This window comes from Loxodonta africana, chromosome 1 (assembly GCF_030014295.1).
Source record: "Loxodonta africana isolate mLoxAfr1 chromosome 1, mLoxAfr1.hap2, whole genome shotgun sequence".
NCBI classification, from domain to species: domain Eukaryota; kingdom Metazoa; phylum Chordata; class Mammalia; order Proboscidea; family Elephantidae; genus Loxodonta; species Loxodonta africana.
This window is the reverse complement of record NC_087342.1, coordinates 228,387,775-228,406,709: the sequence shown is the minus strand read 5'-3', so window position 1 is coordinate 228,406,709 and position 18,935 is coordinate 228,387,775. Positions and strand designations below refer to the sequence as shown.

The 18,935-nt window shown below is 47.5% G+C and overlaps 1 protein-coding gene across 7 annotated transcripts in view; it reads right to left on the bottom strand.

Moving 5' to 3' along the window:
- Nucleotides 1-18,935, bottom strand: part of SYNJ2 (synaptojanin 2) — a 136,518-nt gene that overhangs the window by 41,699 nt on the left and 75,884 nt on the right. For 6 of the 7 annotated variants that reach the window (XM_064292722.1, XM_064292725.1, XM_064292734.1 and 3 more), the window contains 4 exons: nt 13,095-13,156; nt 5,646-5,742; nt 2,279-2,451; nt 306-387 (listed from right to left, as the gene is read on the bottom strand). In XM_064292722.1, coding sequence (XP_064148792.1) covers nt 306-387; nt 2,279-2,451; nt 5,646-5,742; nt 13,095-13,156 — 414 coding nt within the window. Of the gene's footprint in view, nt 1-305; nt 388-2,278; nt 2,452-5,645; nt 6,256-13,094; nt 13,157-18,935 lie in introns of those variants that run through there. The other variant, XM_010598836.3, reaches the window with a different exon arrangement.

Below are 18,935 nucleotides of genomic sequence, written 5' to 3'. Positions count from 1 at the left end.
TCCTCCTGGGTCTCACTCAGCCACCCTCAGGGGCAGCTAGATCTGTCTCTGCCCACATGGGACTTCTGTGTCTCAAGGGGGCACCTGGTACCTCTGGGCTGCCATGTCCAGGCACAATCCAAAAAAGGGTGTGAGGTGAGTTTCCCTATGATGGGGCAAAAGCATATTGTGGACGGGGAAGCGAACCGCCCAGAGAGGCACAGCTCAGCCCTGTCCCCCTCTCTTAGAGTCAGAGCTGACCCAGCGATGGCCCCCATGCTTCTCAAGGTGCTCCACCAGCGATGGCCGGGGTTTTGGACACTGACCTCGAGGGCGATAAAGCACTGCACGGTGTTGGTTCGGTCCAGGCAGTCAAGACAGTTCATTCGCAGAGTTCCTTTCTGAAAGCTAGGGTGACAGTGAGAGACCAGGGTTACAAATCATGTCTGAAGGGGCAATGGCGTAGCACAAAGGAGCAGATTTAACCACAGACCCCCAAGGAGACAGGAACCAAGAACGACTCTGCCCCTTGGCCCAAGTAGCCAGCAGACCCCTGTCCAATGGATCCACCACTGCTGGGAAGGGGGCAGATTCGAGCCCAGCTCAACAACCTGCACACATGTGACTGTGAATGCTGATCTGAGGGAACCCGGCTTCCTCCTCCTCCTCAGCCCTGAGCAGGCAGCATCCATCCAGGTCTCCTCATGGGGTCTTCTTCTCAGCACTGAGTGGGGAACACCTGTCCGGGTCTTCTCATGGAGACTTCTCCTCAGCTCTGAGCAGGCAGCACCCATGCTGGTCCCCTCATGCAGCCTTCTCAGTTCGTAACACCCATCCAGGTCTTCTTACAGGACCTTCTTCTCAGTTCTGAAGGGACAGCACCCATCCAGATCTCCTCACAGGGCTTTCTCCTCAGCTCTGACAGGACAGCACCCATCCAGGTCTCCTCACAGGGACTTCTCCTCAGCTCTGAGCAGGCAGCACCCATCCGGTCTCTTCACAAGGCCTTCTCCTCACCTCTGAGTGGACAGCACCCATCCAGGTCTCCTCACAGGGCCTTCTCCTCAGCTCTGAGCAGGCAGCACCTGTCTAGTCCTCACAGGGCCTTCTCCTCAGCTCTGAGTGGACAGCACCCATCCAGGCCTCCTCACAGGGCCTTCTCCTCAGCTCTGAGCAGACAGCACCCATCCAGGTCTCCTTACAGGGCCTTCTCCTCAGCTCTGAGCAGACAGCAGTCATCCAGGTCTCCTCACAGGGCCCTCTCCTCAGCTCTGAGGGAACAGCACCCGCCCAGGTCTCCTCATGGGGCTTGTTCTCAGCTCTGAGGTGACAGAACCCATCCAGGTCTCCTCACAAGGCCTTCTCCTCAGCTCTAAGGGAACAGCACCTGTCCAGGTCTCCTCACAGGGCCTTCTCCTCAGCTCTGAGGTGACAACACCCATCCAGGTCTCCTCACAGGGCCTTCTCCTCAGCTCTAAGGGAATAGCACCTGTCCAGGTCCCCTCATAGGGCCTTTTCCCCAGCTCTGAGGTGACAGCACCCATCCAGGTCTCCTCGTGGGGGCTTCTCCTCAAGTCTGAGCAGGCAGCACCCATACAGGTCTCCTCATGCTGCCTTGTCCTCAGCTCTGAGCAGGCAGCACCTGTCCAGGTCTCCTCATGGGGCCTTCTCCTCAGCTCTGAGGGGGTAGCACCCATCCCTGTCTCCTTGGGCAATTGAGTTTACGCCAGCTGTCCCAGCACCCCTTTCACTCTCGCAAGTACCTCAGGTTGGGCGCTAAGTTACATTGTCACCCTAGCTCTACACTGGGTGGTGCAAAGGGTTAATGTGCTTCGCAACTAACTGAAAAGTCGAAGGCTTAAGTTCACCCTGGGGCACCTCAGAAGAAAGACCTGGCAGTCTACTTCCAGAAAACCAGCCACTGAAAACCCTATGGAGCGCATTTCTACTCTGACACATATGGGGTCACCGTGATGCAGAATCAATTCGGCGGGGGGGGAGCTCAACATTTAATGCGGTCCCCTTTATTAACAAATTTCTTTTTCCAGAAAACTATATTTTAAAATCTACTTGCAAAATCAAAAAGCATGTTTTTGATTGCGGGAAGGGAACAGAGGCAGTTGAACCCCAAAATCACGGAGTACATGGCCCAGGAAACCACAGGAGTACCTAAGCAGCAAGAAGACGGAGTCTGTCTTTGATGCAGGCACACACTGCAGGGGTCGGGGACCAGGAGAGTCCTCCCAGCGCCTCTGCTACCTCCGCCAACAGGACGATGAGGCCCCTGGAGGCGACTCACCGTGGATGCACATTCTCGCCCTTCGTGAACACATCAAAGTCGTCCCAGTGCAACTTCAACTGCGGCCTCAACAGGTTCTCCAATTTTTCTAGCTTCCCGCCTTTGGCAAATTGATGGAAGTCAAAATTTATCATAGGTGTGTCGTTGGCGTGGCAGGAAGCCCAGAGCAACTTCTGCAAAGGGGAGAAGAGAGTGGAGGGGGGAAGAGAGAGAGACAAAGATGACGGCACGCTTCACCACACAACACTGCGCTACTCGCTAGAACGTCCGGGCTTCGTTCTAAAGCGTAGTGTGCATTGAGTCGTGTCTGCTTCCTGGCCCTGAAAGGGAAGCCAGAACAGAAACACGTGGGACAAAACCACAAAGGGTCCTTGCCTGCAGAGTGGCAGAAGGTCCACCCTGGGCAAAAGCTAGCCAAGACAAAGGGGGTTCCTGCCGACATCACAACCTGCAGGGCCCTCAGGAAGCACAGGTGGGAGGCTTCCTCTGTTCTCATATAACCCAAGGGCTGCAGGCCCCAAGTACAGCAGCATCGCAGCAGGCTGTGGAGCTCATAATGCAGCTCATGGTTGCCCTGGTAACCGGTCACATCCGGACTTAAGCACAAGTGTCTGGTGGATGTGGCCAGGTTGTCAGCTGGGGCCTCTAGGGAGGTGCAGGATGTGTGGCCCAGTGGAAGGGGAGGGGAGGCTAGGGTCTGTAAAGCCAGTCTAGCCCAGGCCCAGACCATGAGTTGAAGGTGGGACAGAGATGGGGAGTCCAGGGCATGATCACTTGGGGGTTCCATGACCCTCTTCACAGCTGCCTTTCTCCACACACGAGGCTCCTGTGGCCTGGCAACACCTCAGCTTTCTCACTAAACAGCCTCAAGGCCAAGGACAAACTAGCTGTCTCCCTAGGCCACCTGGCCTCACACACCCCACCCTGTACCACACACCACTTAGTCCAGTGTCTGTCCAGTCAGAGGTGCTAATGACCTTCAAGGATGTGAAGGTTGAGGCTATGTGTCAACTTGGCTGGGCCATGATTCTCAGTGGTTTGGCAGTTATGATGTAGTTTGGTAGTCGTGTGATGATGGGATCACTTCCATGATGGGATCTGATATAATGTGATCACCTCCATGATGGGATCTGCTGTGAGGAGACAATCAGTTGAAAGGGAGTTTCCTTGGGGGTGTGGTCTGCATGGAATTTAAGTGGACAGTCACACAATACTGGGAATCACAGCCTAGACAAGTTGATACACATTTTTGGGGGACACAATTCAATCCATAACAAAGGACTAAAAGGACTATAGGTCATCCAGTCTGGTCATACTTAAAGTGCCTGTCCACAACACGCCAGAATGTGAATCACTGCATGGCTTCATTGAGAAAGTCTTGCTATGATGTTGAAGTCAGATGAACTAAGTCAGTGAGCTTAGGGGCAGAGTTGATTGACACTCTGGAGTATGGACAGAGAACACGCAGCCACAGACTTTCTAGGGGGCGCGGACCACACTCTGAGCAGCCCTGATGTAGACAAGAACCTTACTAGGTCATTTGACACCGGGAGCCAAGGCTCAGTGTAACATCCCAGGAAGACAGAACCCACATCTCCCAAGTTCTGACCCAGCATCCTAGCGCTCAGGAGCACTCCCACCTATGCCAGGAGGGGAGGCTAAAGGTTTCCTCTTCCCATAACTCAAGGCACCACAGGGGAGATAGCACCTTGGATTCTTTTTTAAATAAAGTGATACTTTATTTCTTGACTTACTATATGGGTTTGGGTTTTTTAGTGCTACTATTCTTTCATATTTTTTTTTGCCTTTTTTTTTTTTCTCTTCTTCCTTAAAATAAGAAGGAAGCGTCACTGCCAAGATGGGTGGAAGGGAAATACTTCTGGAGCTTGTTGCTAATAACAACAAACCACACAGGAAAAGCAGGTCTGGCCAAATAAAACCGACAACCAAAAGCCTGTGCTCCAAGATGTGGCTTTCTAAGTGGGGTGAGCTAAGCACTCAGCTGACCTGGGGTTCCTGCCAGAAGGCCAAGCAGCCAAGGCTGAGCTCTGCCCTCCCTCCTGCTGAAGGGAGCTCTGCCTTCAAACTTGCCTCAGAAGGAGCTTCCTGGAGCTTCAGACAACCAGAGGAAGTGTATAGGGACTCAAGTGGATTAGTGGTTACAAGGGGCGGGTGGGGGTGGGGGTGGGGATGGCAGTGGGAGTGGGGGAAGACTCACTGAGCTTGAGGGAAAAATCCATCACTGAGGTGATGGAAAAATCTGGAAATGGGTAAGAGTGAATGTTGAAAGGGCAGAAGTTTTGTTACATAGATATCTACCACAATAAAAGCATAAAACACAAAAACAGAGGGCTTTTCTCTGACAATTAGGGCATGTGTGGCTTGGAATGAAAGCGAAAGGACACAGCTCACTCTGAGCTTTTCAGGTAGGAGATGAGACACCTGGGAAGCAGGTTCCACAGAGGCCTGGGCCCTACGAGCAGGGAGAGCCAGGCGAGGCAGGGTCACTTGCTCTGTGGCTTCCCAGCCCTGTGGGGTTTCTTTCCACACCTGCTTGTGCCCCGGGGAGGCTGCAGGAGCCCACACGGGCTGTGCAGAGAGCAGCTTTCCCAGCAGTCCCTGGTGAATGAAGTTTTCGAGGCTGCCATGGAAGCAGGAGGAAAATATGGAAAACTCTTTAAGTAGAGAGACCCAGCCACACATGCCCCGGCAGGGGTCTTTGTGGGGTTACCCCAAGAGGGGACCCTAGGGTTCTCCCAGGAGGTGAGGGGCCATCAGAACGAAGGAAGGGTGAAGGCGAGGGATGGGAGAGGGTGGGCTTCATGCTCCCTTTTTCTGGACTGAGAAGGAACTCTCCAGAGAGCTGCGAGAGGGCATTGTCATGAACCTCAAGACCCCATGCAGTGGCGGGTAGGAAATGTCTTGTTTTGACTTTGAGCAGGTCCTCCCCAGCCACCACGTTGTAAGAATCGAATGTGTGGGGACTCCTGGATCTCCTATGCTGCTGCGTTAAGTGGTGGGAGCGCTGGTGGAAAAAAGTTCCAAAAGCAGAGCAGTGATGCTTATAAAGAGCCCTCACCTGGAGCCCCTGTGCAGGTCAGCGGGCACCCCTTCCCCACCCACCCCCACCTCAGCCCGTCAGTTCGGAGCCGCGAGAGACAGACAGACAGACAGACAGACGGACGTTACCTTGAAGGCTCTGTTGAGCACTTCCTCTGACAGACAGACAGACAGACAGACGTTACCTTGAAGGCTCTGTTGAGCACTTCCTCTGACAGACAGACAGACAAACGGACGTTACCTTGAAGGCTCTGTTGAGCACTTCCTCTGACAGACAGACAGACAGACAGACAGACGGACGTGTTACCTTGAAGGCTCTGTTGAGCACTTCCTCTCCGCCTCGGCTCCCCAGCAGGTTGACAACCACTTGCTTCCCGTACTGCTCTTTCAGAAGCAACATATGCCTGTCATGGCAGGACCACGCAGTCGTGTCACCGGGACTCCAGACGAGCCGAGCCCCAAGACCCAACGTGGGGAAGATGAGCCCGGGGGAAGGGAAACCAATCTCTGCCAGCCACCCTCAGGCTCATTGCGGCCTGCGGTCAGTACATCAACAGGATGCTTGAGGAAAGGCAGTGCCAAGAGTAACCCCCAGCGTATCTGACTTCCAAACAATTCCAACATTGGATGAATGACATGCCAGGCTTTATATAAAGTGCCACCATTAAGCCGAGAAGAGCTAACTGGACTTTTAATTAATAAATCATGAAACCCACTGCCATCGAGATGATTCCAACTCATAGCAACCCTATAGGACAAAGTAGAACTGTCCCACATGATTTCCAAGGAGAGCCTGGCGGATTCGAACTCCCAACCTTTTTGGTTAGGAACCTAACGCTTAACCACTGCACTACCAAGGCTCTGTTATCGAGCCTTTGACATGTTGTGCGTATCTCTGAAATTACTCTCATATTTTATCTAGTACCCATCCTTCTCAAAACTAGAAAAGCTGTTAGCAGAGTTGTCAACCTTGGTGTCCAGTTTTTCCCTTAAATGCTGCAGATGAAACAAGAAGGTACAACACGTCACACCTACTAGGATGGCTATTACCAGAAAAAATGGAAAATAACAAGTGCTGGCAAGGTTGTGGACAAAGCGGAGCCCTTGTGCATTGCTGGTGGGAAGGTAAAATGGTGCACACTCTGTGTAAAAAACAGTTTGGCAGTTCTTCGAAATTTAAACAGAGTTACCACACGACCCAGCAATTCCACTCCTAGTTATACACCCAAAGGACTTGGAAGCAGGGACTCTAACGGATACATGTACACCAATGATCGTAGCACTTACTCACAATAGCCAAAAGGTGGAAACAACCCAAGTGTCCATCAACAGATGACTGGATAAACAAAATGTGGTACACATGTACAATGGAATATTACTCAGATGTAGAGAGAAAGGAAGTTCTGATGCATGCTATGTCATGGAATAACCTTGAAAACATTCTGCTGACTGAAATAAGTTAGGCACAAAAGGACACATACTGTATGATCTCACTTCTATGAAATCTACAGAATAGGCACACACAGAGACAAAGTTTATCGGTGGTTACCAGGAGCTGCGAGTAGTGGTGAATGGGGAGTTATGGCTTAAGGGGTACTGAGTCTCCACCTGAGATGATGAAAAACTTTTGCAAAGAGATGTTGGTGATGGTTGCACAACATATTGAATTAATGTCATTGAAATGGACATTAAAAATAATTAAAAGGACAAAACGTTTTATTATATATATTTCACTCTAATAAAATTTAACAAAGAAAGAAGGTATAACAACAAAATTTTGGTTGGACTTTTGGAAAATAATCAGCTATCAGAGAGTATTTTTTAAATACATATAAGTGCTGAAGTTTTAGGCCCTCATAGCCACCCTCTAGGACAGAGCAGAACTGCCCCATAGGGTTTCCAAGGCTGTAATCTACACGGAAGCAGACTGCCGTATTGTTCTCTGGAGGAGCGGCTGGTGGGTTAGAACTTCTGACTGTTTGATTAGCAGCAGAGCGCTTAATCGCTGCACCACCAGGGCTTCTCCCACCCCTGCAACCACTAAAAATTTTTGTTCTCTCTGGGTGTGCCTAAACCAAAAAAAAAAAAACCCGTTGCTGTCAAGTTGATTCCGACTCCTAGCCACCGTATAGGACAGAGTAGAACTGGCCCACAGGGTTTCCAAGGAGCACCTGGTGGATTCAAACTGCTGACCTTTTGGTTAGCAGCCAAGCTCTTAACCGCTGCGCCACCAGGGTTCCCCTAGATGTGCCTATTTCATATAAATGGGATCATAAAATATTTCTCCTTCTGTGACTGACTTATTTCCCTCCTAATGTTTTCAAGGTTAAGATGTTTCATTTATAAACTGAATTAAAAATATATATTAATTATCAAAAAAGAACCATTTTTAGCTCAGTAAGGTAAAAAGCATTCTCTTCCAAACTTTGAGGGGTAGCACTGTGTAGTAGAAAGCATGTGGATTTGAAGTAGATAGTTTGAATTTAGGTTCCTCTGCTGACTTCGTCCGGGGTGGGCCTAGCCTCTTGGACTCCTGTGTCTCTATGGGGGGGACTCAGCTGGAACAGTGCTCCTGGAAGCCCCGCCGACCCTGCAGTCGCCCTCTGTGGGAGTGAAGGTCATGGGTTTATCAGATTGCTGAGATCAGGGCCTCAGCTCAAAAACCAAACCCATTGCCACTGAGTGGATTCTGACTCATAGTGACCCCATAGGACAAAGCAGGGCTGCCCCACAGGGTTTCCAAGGAATGGCTGGTGGATTCAAACTGCCAGCCTTTTGGTTAGCAACCGAGCTCTTAACCACTGCACCATTCTGACTCATAGCAACCAAGCTGGGCAGATTTATGAGTCAGCCTTGGTTGAAAGGAAGAAGAAACAAAAGGATGCGACTGGCCTCTCCTGGGATCTTTTAGGATTTGGCCTGATTTTTACAGCAGGTGGCACTCCAGAGCAGACTCTCTCTGGGCAGAGAAGCCAGGGTTGTCCAGCTCTGCCAGTCACAGGGTAATGTTAATTTTGGGGTGAAATGTGAAGAAGCCCGTTGTGAACACACACCCAAGCCGCGCCTACAATGCTACTCATCAGAAACAAGGCTGGTATTTGAGCTCCATTTGTCTGATCCCTGCTCCTGCTTCTCATGGGTCCACACTTTAGGACTGAGAGAAGCATTATTCACGATGTCCTTTATCCTGTCACAGGAGCCCTGGTGGCGCTATAGTTAGATGCTCAACTCCTAACCAAAAGGTTGGCAGCTAGAACCCACCCAGCCGCTCCACAGAACCCACTTCCAGAAAGACTGCAGCCTGGAAGGCCCTATAGGGCGGTTCTACTCTATAACACATGGGGTTGCTAAGAGTCAGAACTGACTCCAGGGCACCTAGCAACAACAACAACATCCTGTCACCAACCCCAAATATTCTTGATCAAATTGTTGATCTTCTCTGAGCTAGTTTCTCCATCTGTAAGATAAGGTAATCCTCCTGTAAGGAATGGTTACAAGGAGTAAGCGTGACAAGGAAAAGTGAAAAGTTCAGTGCTTGGTCATGGGAGTTGTCTCTCTTTCTTTCTGTTAGAGATTGAATTGTGTCCCCTAAAAGGATATGTTCAAGTTCTAACCCCTGTACCTGTGAGCGTGTCCTTTGTTTGGAAAGGGTCTTTGCAGACGTTGTCATTAAGCTACCATGAGGTCATACTGGAATAGGGTGGGTCCTAATCCCACCTGAGTGGTGTCCTTATAAAAGAGGAGAGCAGCCATGTGACGAAGGCCATGTGACTAAGGAGTGACGCTGTGGCTGCAAGCCCAGGAACATCTGGGGCTACCAGAAGCTGGAAGAGACAAAGAAGGGTCTTTCCCTATTGCAAAGAGAGCATGGCCCTGCCAACACCTTGATGCATGTGAGACAATACATTTCTGTTATTTTAAGCCCCACATTTTGTGGTACCTTGTTACGGCAGTTCTAGAAAACAAACACACCTTTGCTTTAATCTAAAAATAAGAATGTACTTATATTTTGATCAATTAAGAGATTCATTCCACTGACTCCAGGGCTTTAGGGAAAGAGTCCAGGAGACCATGCTGAGGTCAGTACAAATGGCGATGCTCTTCTCTGAGTTTGGTTCTTTTTTACTTTCTCTGCCCATCTGCTAGTGTTACATGAAGCTACTTGGAAAACTTTGGCATTTTTCAGGAGACTGAGGAATCAGGTTTCCATTTGGAAGTGTCCTCCTCCTCCTCATCAGGGTGTAGTTGAGAGTACCAACAGTTAAAAACAACTGATCTCCTTGACAAGATTCCCAGTGTAAGTCGATACATGCAAAGTGAGAGAAGGTCTGAGGAGGTGACCCAGGCACTGCCGCCAATAAAGGTTAATACGTTCAAAACTCATTACCATGCCGTGACGAGCAGACCTGCTCAACACACCCGCTTCCTTCAGACACACAGATGAGTGAAGGGGAATGCATAATCCACTTCAGCAGGGGAGTGTGTCACGGCAATACTGACAAAGAACAAGTATTCTGTGAGTATTAAAATTACTCATGCTCAAGTTGTTTTGAGGGTGGGGGAAGGGAGCAACGAAAGGATTGGCTCTGGGCCAAACACATCAGAACTAAAAAAACTGGACGTCCCAGATGCATCCATAAAAACTTGCATGCCAGTCTGGGGAAAGCACCCCTGCCCTCTCTGGGGTCTCCCTCGGGTTGCACTAGACAAACCTGTTACCTCATCGTCAAATATTACTCTACAGCGGGACGGGTGTGGTTGTTGCAGATCGAACCGTGTCCTCCAAAAAGCTATGTGGAAGCCCTAGCCCCTGTATCTGTAAATATGACCCTGTTTGGAAACAGGGGTTTTCTTCTGTTGCATTAATGGGGTCATACCAGGGGAGGGTGGGTCCTAAACCTAATCCCTTCTAAGTGCTGTCTTATAAAAGCAGTGTACTAGACACACACACACTGGGAGACGCCATGTGAAAACACAGGCAGTTACGTCTACAAGCCCAGGAACACCAAGGATTGCTGGCCACTGAAAGGTGAAAGAGACACAGAAGGACCTTCCCCTAGAGCCTCGTCCTGAATTCAGACTTCTAGCCTCCAGAACTGTGAGAGAACAAACTCCTGCTCTGTTGTGGTATTTTTTGTTACAGTACCACTAGAAGACTAAGACAAGTTTGACAATGAACGCGGAAACAGATAACTCCTTCTCTAGGGAATCTGCTGTATACCATTCTAGTCAAACTTCCCAGTTAAAAAGCATTGAAAGAGAAACACTCTCTAAGCCAACGTCTTAAATAGCAGCTTCCTGTGAAAGGACTTAGCCGTCAGAAAGCTGTTCTGTGATTTGTAGAAGAGATCTAGGTTTACCCCTGGATTTAGAGAAGCCTTTCCAAGGCACAAGACAGCTTCTGGGGGGCTCGTGAGAAAAACCAAAAATATCCCATTACTGTCTAGTTGGGATAGAGGCCGTATAGGACAGAGTAGAACTGCCCCACAGGGTTTCTAAGGCTATAATGTTTATGGAAGCTGAATGTCACATCTTTCTCTTATAGAGCGGCTGGTAAGTTTGAACCACCAACCTTTCGGTTAGCAGCTGGCACTTAACCACTGCGTCACCAGGGTGTCTTCTCGTGAGAAAAGAGAGGTCTTATTCTCTCAGGTATATGCATACACACACACCATGCATTGCCAGGATTTAAGACAAATTTTAAGTCCATATAAACATACTTTAATACACATACACACACACACATATTATATATATATATATATATATATATATTTTTTTTTTTAGAAAAAAGCTCATAAAGAGATTTTGAAACAAGCCCATGACTGGCCCTCCCCTCTGGTTTCCGGTCAGCTCAGGGGGGATTTCGTTTTCAGTGATGTGTTTACTATTTCCTTAAGAATATTCCATGTAAATCCAATGTCAACTAAAAGAATTTCATACGTATAAAACTTAAACTCACTACTCATAGCAACCCCACAGCGTTTCCAAGATAGGAGCAGACTGCCACATCTTTCTCCCACAGAGCAACTGGTGGGTTTGAACCTTCAACCTTTTGGTTAGCAGCCGAGTGGTTTAACCACTGCACCACCAGGGCTCGTTAGAACACATGAAGAGTACACATTAATAACACCTGGAAAAGGCTTTTTCATTAACATATTATACTTGCCAGCAAAAGCTCATTAACGGCAACATGCTAATTAGGGGTTTCCAGCTGGGCTGTCGATACTGGTGTATCGGTAAACGAAAAATGTGGGCTAAGCAAATTTAAAGTACAAACCATGTCTGAGGTAGAAAGATTGAAACACTTAAAAAAAATTACTTTTGAGAATTTTTATTACATTTGCTAAGATAATTTTTAAAATTAGTATTTAAATAAAAGAAGAAATGTTTTAAGGAGCTATTAGCTATTTTCTCACAACAAAAGTCCTCACAGCTGGACCAATAAGCAACATCATGATAAACGGAGAAAAGATTGAAGTGGTCAAGGATTTCATTTTATTTGGATCCATAATCAGTGGTCATGGAGGCAGCAGTCAAGAAACCAAACAACATATTGCATTGGGCAAATCTGCTGCAAAAGATCTCTTTAAAGTATTAAAAAGCAAAGATGTCACCTTGAGGACTAAGGTGTACCTGACCCAAGCCTGACCCATTGCCTCATATGCATGTGAAAGCTGGACAATGAATAAGGAAGATCGTAGAAGAACTGATGCCTCTAAATAAGGGTGTTAGTGAAGAATATTGAATACACCATGGACCGCCAGAAGAATGGACAAATCTGTCCTCGAGGAAGTAAGCAGAGCCAGAAAGCTGCTTAGAAGAGAGGATAGCCAGACTTCATCTCACACACTTTGGACATATTACCCAGAGAGATCAGCCCCTGGAGAAGGATATCATGCTTGGTAAAGTAGAGGGTCAGGGAAAAGAGGAAAACCCTCAGGGAGACGGATTGACACAGTGGCTGTAACAATGGGCTCAAACATAACAATGATTGTGAAGATGGCACAGGACTGGGCAGTGTTTTGTGTTGTTGTACACAGGGTCACTATGAGTTGGAACTGACTTGATGGCACCTAACAACATTAGCTATTTCAAGTCCATGTTACTAACAGTTTAGCTTAGAAATAGCTTTTCTTAAGCAAGTTGCAACACAATATGTTATGATCCATTTTTTTTTAAAGATGATACATAAAAAAACTACTGATATTAATAATTGGGAGTTAAAGTACTTTTCGCTTCATACCTCTGTAAACTGTGTAAGGAGCCCTGGTGTCACAGTGGTTAAAGCATTTGACTGCTAACCAAAAGGTCGGCGGTCCAAAGGCACCGGTGGCTCCTTGGGAGAAAGGTGTGGCAGTTTGCTTCCGTAGAGATTTACAGCCCTGGAAACCTTATGGGGTTGGTTTTGTGTCAGAATCGACTAGATGGCAGTAGGTTTGATATACCGTGAACAGCTACACATATCCTACATTCTATATCGTATAATTTAGATTATTCCTTATTAACTGGAACTAACTGATGGAGCTTTATTGCAAGAAAGAACTGATAAGATATAATAATTGCTAAGTATTTAGTGAGAGCTGAGATAAAGTAAAAATCCCATTTTGTAAGGCCCTTCTTCATAAAGGATCAAAGTAAAGGGCAGGTTTAGATTCAGGACTGGGGGACCTCTGCTTCCTGTCTATTGTGTAACTGTGTAATGGAAAGCAGACCCCAAAGAGCACAGGCTTCTGTTGTGTCCAATGAGCCTTACCTGTCGAAAGCAGGGGCGTTGGCTTCTAGGCCTCTGTTGAGTCTCAGATGATGGGAGCCAACCTAAAGGAAAAGAAATAACAACTGTGATTCTTCCAGGAAGCTATGCCTTTCCTGGTCCCCCCACTCACTGCCAGCCAGGTCGCATGTGGTAGCCACCTCCATGGAGGACTCCCAGAGCAGGAGGAACAGGTGTCTGCTCCCTGGCCTCTGCATCAGTGCTCTCAACTCAGGTCCTGGGCTGAAGTCTGGCTTGGCTGCTGCCAGTCTTTCTGCAGTGTGAAACTCGTCCGCTGGAATTCTTCCATAGACGGAAGAGAAATTTCATGATAATACCATCAGACAGATGTTGGATCCCTAAGTCATTTAATAGCACAGAGGTGTAAACAAGTCAACTAAGGAGAGAGAAATCACTTCCCAGCCTCTTCTACTCCAAGAACCTTGATTTCCCCCTAAAATTTGAGTTATCATAATTATCTGCAAACTAATTTGTCTTATATTTAGAACGATCTATTTAACACTGAACTTAATTTGAAAAAAAAACTTAAAACTACCTATGAAATGGATTATAACCTGATGAATAAAATAGGAAACTGTGAATTTATGCTGATGATAGCTGGTAGGTGGGTGGGTGGACAGGTGGATAAGTATACGAACGAATGGATGGAAGGATGGATTGCTGAATGCATGCATGCATGGATAGGTGGGTGAATGGATGGATGAATGGATGGATGAGTGGGTGGATGGATGGATGGATGGATGGATGGATGGATGGATGGATGGGTGGGTCGGTGGGTCGGTGGGTGGGTCAGTGGGTGGATGGATGAGCAGATGGATGGATGGATGGATGGGAGGTTGGATGGATGGGAGGTTGGATGGATGGATGGGTAGGAAGATGGATGAGCAGGTTGATGGGTGGGTGGATAGGTGGATGAATGGATGGATGGATGCATGGATAGGTGAGTGAATGGATGAACGGGTGGGTGGGTGAGTGGGTGGATGGATGGATGAATGGACAGACAGACGAGTGAACAGGGAAAAGGGAGGGTTCTTCCTTATAGTTGAATTTCAACTGACAAATGTGGTGGAAAATCATCATTTTATAATTGTCGTAGTAAAGAATTGTTCAAGCAAGAATCATCATTTGATGGTAAATCTTAAAGAAAAGTTTGATGAGGAGCAGGATATTGTGTGGTCTAAAAGTGCCTCCCATAGTTTGCTTATTAGCTGAAAAGAAAACCACTAACTCTAAGTGGAGAAACTGAGCAGCGCTGTGACTGGGTGATGAGAATTAACATCACCATGAGAGGCAGAGAGACACCATGGTGCGTCCAGATGTGATCCCTTGAAGATGACCCAGCATTGTAACTTATGTAGCCTTCTGGCTGGGGATCCATGACCCAAATCTTGCTCATGAGGAAACAGCAGACAAACCCAAAATGAGAGACATTTGATTAAAGAAAAAGAAGGCTTGCATTCTCCACAAATGCCAGTGTCATGAAAGACAGAGAGACTGAAGAACCTTTCAGATTAAAGGAGGCTAAAGAGACGAGACATGAGGAGCCCCTGGATGGTGCAAATGGTTACCACTCTCAGCTGCTAACTGCAAGGTTGGAGGTTTGAGTCCACCCAGAGACGCCACAAAGAAATGCACTGTGATCTACTTCTGAAAAATCAGCCATTGAAAACCCTGTGGAGCACAGTTCTACTCTGACACATACGGGGTCACCATGAGTCGGAACTGACTCAACGGCAACCGGTGTGGTTGGCAACTGGTTTCCTTGTTTTATTTTTTAATCAATAATTCATTATCATATATTACTACGTATCAAGTATTAACAACACGGGTATGTATCATATATTACTATGTATGAAGGATTAACAACACGGGTATACAAACGTCCTCTTCACGTCTGAGGAAAGCACCAATCCAGAAAACTGGGTTTAGAAGTTACTGCGGGAAAGTTTCTCCACATAAACGATTCCACAAATAAAGCCCAAAGTCTATTTCGATCCTACGACACCTTGGTCACAAGGGAGATGAGTCTGTAAAATGATGCATCTCAACTGTTAACTAAAGAGCGCTCCTAAGAAAGGCTCAAGTCACACACCTCTGTTTTGCTGCTCATGGTCACTCTGCCCTCCTTTTCCCTAGTCCCTCAACACCTGGCTGAGGAAAGGCCAGTCACAACTCCAAACGTGTCCGCAGACCTGCAGAGCTGAGAGGGGCTGCTCCACCCTGCACTGTCTTCACCTGCCTTCTGAATTTACAGTCAAGGTGCCCGATTAGTGTTGTGCTCTGCTCCACAACAAATGACTAAGACTGATACCCCAGAAAAGGGGCTGCTAATTCTGACCAGTCGGTCACTACAGGTAAGTCTCCTCTGGCTTCACCAAGAGGCTGTGGCTGTTTTTAGAATAATTTCCATGGGCGCACAGTAAGAGGAGAATATAGCAACAAGGTTTCAGGGCTCTGAAGCCTGATTCTTAGTCATAACAAGTTTCATTACTGGACATGCCTGAGGTTCTCCCTGAGTCATAACTGAATGCCTCTTCTTTCAAACAGGTGGGAATTACAGTCATAGGTGGCTCAACATAGCTGTGTCCAATCTGCAGGTTCTACAGCTACCCTTATTACAAAGACAGCTTGAGTTCCATTAAAAATTACGTAAGTCACCCAATCAAAAAATGAACACAGCATAAAACAAAATGAGACTTAAGAGGCACACCAGCCCAGGGGCAAGGACTAGAAGGCAGGAGGGGAGAGGAAAGCTGGTAATAGGGAACCCAAGGTTGAGAAGGGAGAGCGTTGACATGCTGTGGGGTTGTTAACCAATGTCACAAAACAATATGTGTACTGTTTAATGAGATATTAGTTTGTTCTGTAAACCTTCACCTAAAGTACAATTAACAAAAAAACCTACAAAGGACTTGAATAGACATCTCACCAAAGAGGATATACAAATGACCAACAAGCCCATGAAAAGACACACCACATCACTGGATGCAAGTCAAAACCACAGTGAGATACCACGTTATCGCCGGTAGAATAGCTATGATCAAAAAAACCAGAAAATAACAGGTATTGTCAAGGATGTAGGGAGCCCTGGTGGTGCAGTGGTTAAAGTGCTTGGTTGCTAACAGAAAGGTCAGTGGTTTGAATCCACCAGCCAATCCACAGGAGAAAGATGTGGCAGTCTGCTTTTGTAAAGATTACAACCTTGGAAACCCTATGGGGCAGTTCTACTCTGTCCTGTAGGGTCGCTATGAGTCAGCATCAACTCAATAGGTAATAAGTAGGGCAGGTTTTTGGTTTTGGTTAAGGGTGTAGAGAAATTGGAACCCTCATTCCCTGCTGGTGGGAAATGTAAAATGGCTCGGCCACTGTGGAAAAATGTTTGGTGGTTCCTCAAAAAGTTAAACATAGAATTACCATATGACCCAGCAATTCAAGCAGGGACACAAACAGATACCTGTACACCAACGTTCACTGCAGCACTATTCACAATAGCCAAAAGGTGGGAACAACCTAAATGCCCATCAACAGATGAATGGATAAACAAAATGTGGTCCATCCACACAATGGAATATCATTCAGCCGTAAAGAGAAATGAAGTGCTGATACACGCTATGACATGGATGGAGCCTGAAGACGTTATGTTAATTGAAGTCAGTCAGTCACAAAACGACAAATATTGTACGATCCCACTTGTATGAAACAGGCAACCCTATAGAGACCTAAGCTGATCAGTGGTTACCTGGCTGGGAGGGAGGGGGAAAGAGGGAGTATTAGCTCCGAGGGCCCTGAGTTTCTGTTCTTGGTGGGGGGTAATATGGAAAGGCAGAGTGGTTGATGGTTACACAACACGATGACAATGCCACTAAACTGTACATGTAAAAATTGTTGAATTGGCAAGTGTTTTGTTATATGTATTTTTACCACCCCCCCCCCCAAAAAAACAAAACTGCACAGACAGTCCATAAGAGACACTAAGCACATCTGAGTCAAGTGTAGTACTGGGCACCATGGAAAGAAATGGGGGACAACAAGTCCCCTGCCCAGCGGATGGCCGCCGAGTAGAGTCTCTGTGGAAAGATCTAGAGACACTTAGAAATTCTAACAAGTCTGCACAGCAAGTGCAAATCCACGGGATGGGAATTGTGGCTCTGAGCACTGAGAACCAGCAGCAAACAGGGAAGGCACAGCAGGCCCTCACCTCACCTACAGGGCCTCAGGGGAGTGGCAGCTGGTGGCTGAGAAAGGGAGGGTGCAGTCCACCTGAGACCAGAGCCCTGCTCTTCTTCTGCTTCCTCATGGCTTGCCTCTCACCCCAGACTTAATCAGCATCCTTGTGTCCAGGAGGCAGGCCTGTCTCAGCCTTTCAAACCCCCCCAGGTAATGAAGAAGCCAAGGGCACCGTGCAGAGGAGTGAACTGGGCAGCACATGGGCCTAAAGGTTGGGTGTGTTTCAACCTGTGCACGTGGACCAGTGGCATTGCACCTGGGAGCTTGTTAACCAAAAAAACCAAATCCACTGCCGTAGAGTCAATTCTGACTCATAGGGACCCTATATGACAGAGTAGAACTGCCCCGTAGAGTTTCCAAGGAGCACCTGGGGGATTTGAACTGCGGACCTCTTGGTTACCAGCCGTAGCACTTAACCACTACGCCACCAGGGTTTCCGGGAGCTTGTTAGAAACTCAAATTCTTGGACCCCGCCCTAGACCCACTGAACCACAATCTCCAGGTGGGGCCAGGAATCTGTGTCTTAACAAGCCCTCCAGGTAACTCCCTGGGCGGCACAAACGGCTAAGAGCTGGGCTACTAAGTCTGGAGGTTCAGACCTACCCAGAGGCACCTTGGAAGAAAGGCTTGGCAATGTGCTTCTGTAAGGTTGGCCATATAAACCCTAGGGAGCGCAGTTCCACCCTGCACACATGGGATCAGCTACACACAAGTCAGAATCAACGGTTTTAACTGGTGCAGGTAAATCTCATGCAGGTAAATCTCACGCACAAGTGCTAACGTTTGAGAAGTGCTGCATGAACCCACTTGTCTTCTTTGGTTTCCTTTTTGCTCAGGTTGCAAATGCCTGTGAAGGAATGAGGGCAGCAGGGGGAGAACAGCGAACAGGTCGAGCCCACCCCTGCACAGCCACAGAGTCTCCACCTCCTAAAGCGGATGGCCTCGAGCAGACAGGAAGCTGCGGCTCCTCCACCTTCTCTCAGTAGATGCTCCTGCCTCCCTCCTCCTGGGCCTCCTTTACTCTGGCTTCCTTGGGCCATCTCCACTTAACCACTACACCACCAGGGTTTCCGAATAAGGAAGAGTGAAGAACTGGTGCCTTTGAATTGTGGTGTTGGCGAAGAATATTGAATTTACCATGGACTGCCAGAAGAATGAACAAACCTGTCTTGGAAGAAGTACAATCAGAATGCTCCTTAAAAGCGAGCATGGCAAAACTTCGTCTCACTCACATACTTTGGACATGTTATCGGTAGGGACCAATCTCCGGAGAAGGACATCATGCTTGGTAAAGTAGAGGGTCAGGGATAAAAAATGAAGACCCTCAACGAGATGGACTGACACAGTGGCTACAACAGTGGGCTCAAACATAGCAATGATTGTGAGGATGGTGCAGGACTGGGTAGTGTTTTGTTCTGTTGTATATGGTGTCGCTATGAGTCGGAACCAACTGGACGGCACGTAATGACAACAACACATATTTCACATTGGCGGGATCATACAATATTTGTCCTTTTGTGACTGACTTATTTCTTTTAACATGTTTTTAAGATTCATCCACGTCCTAGCATGTATTAGGACTTCATTTCTCTTTAT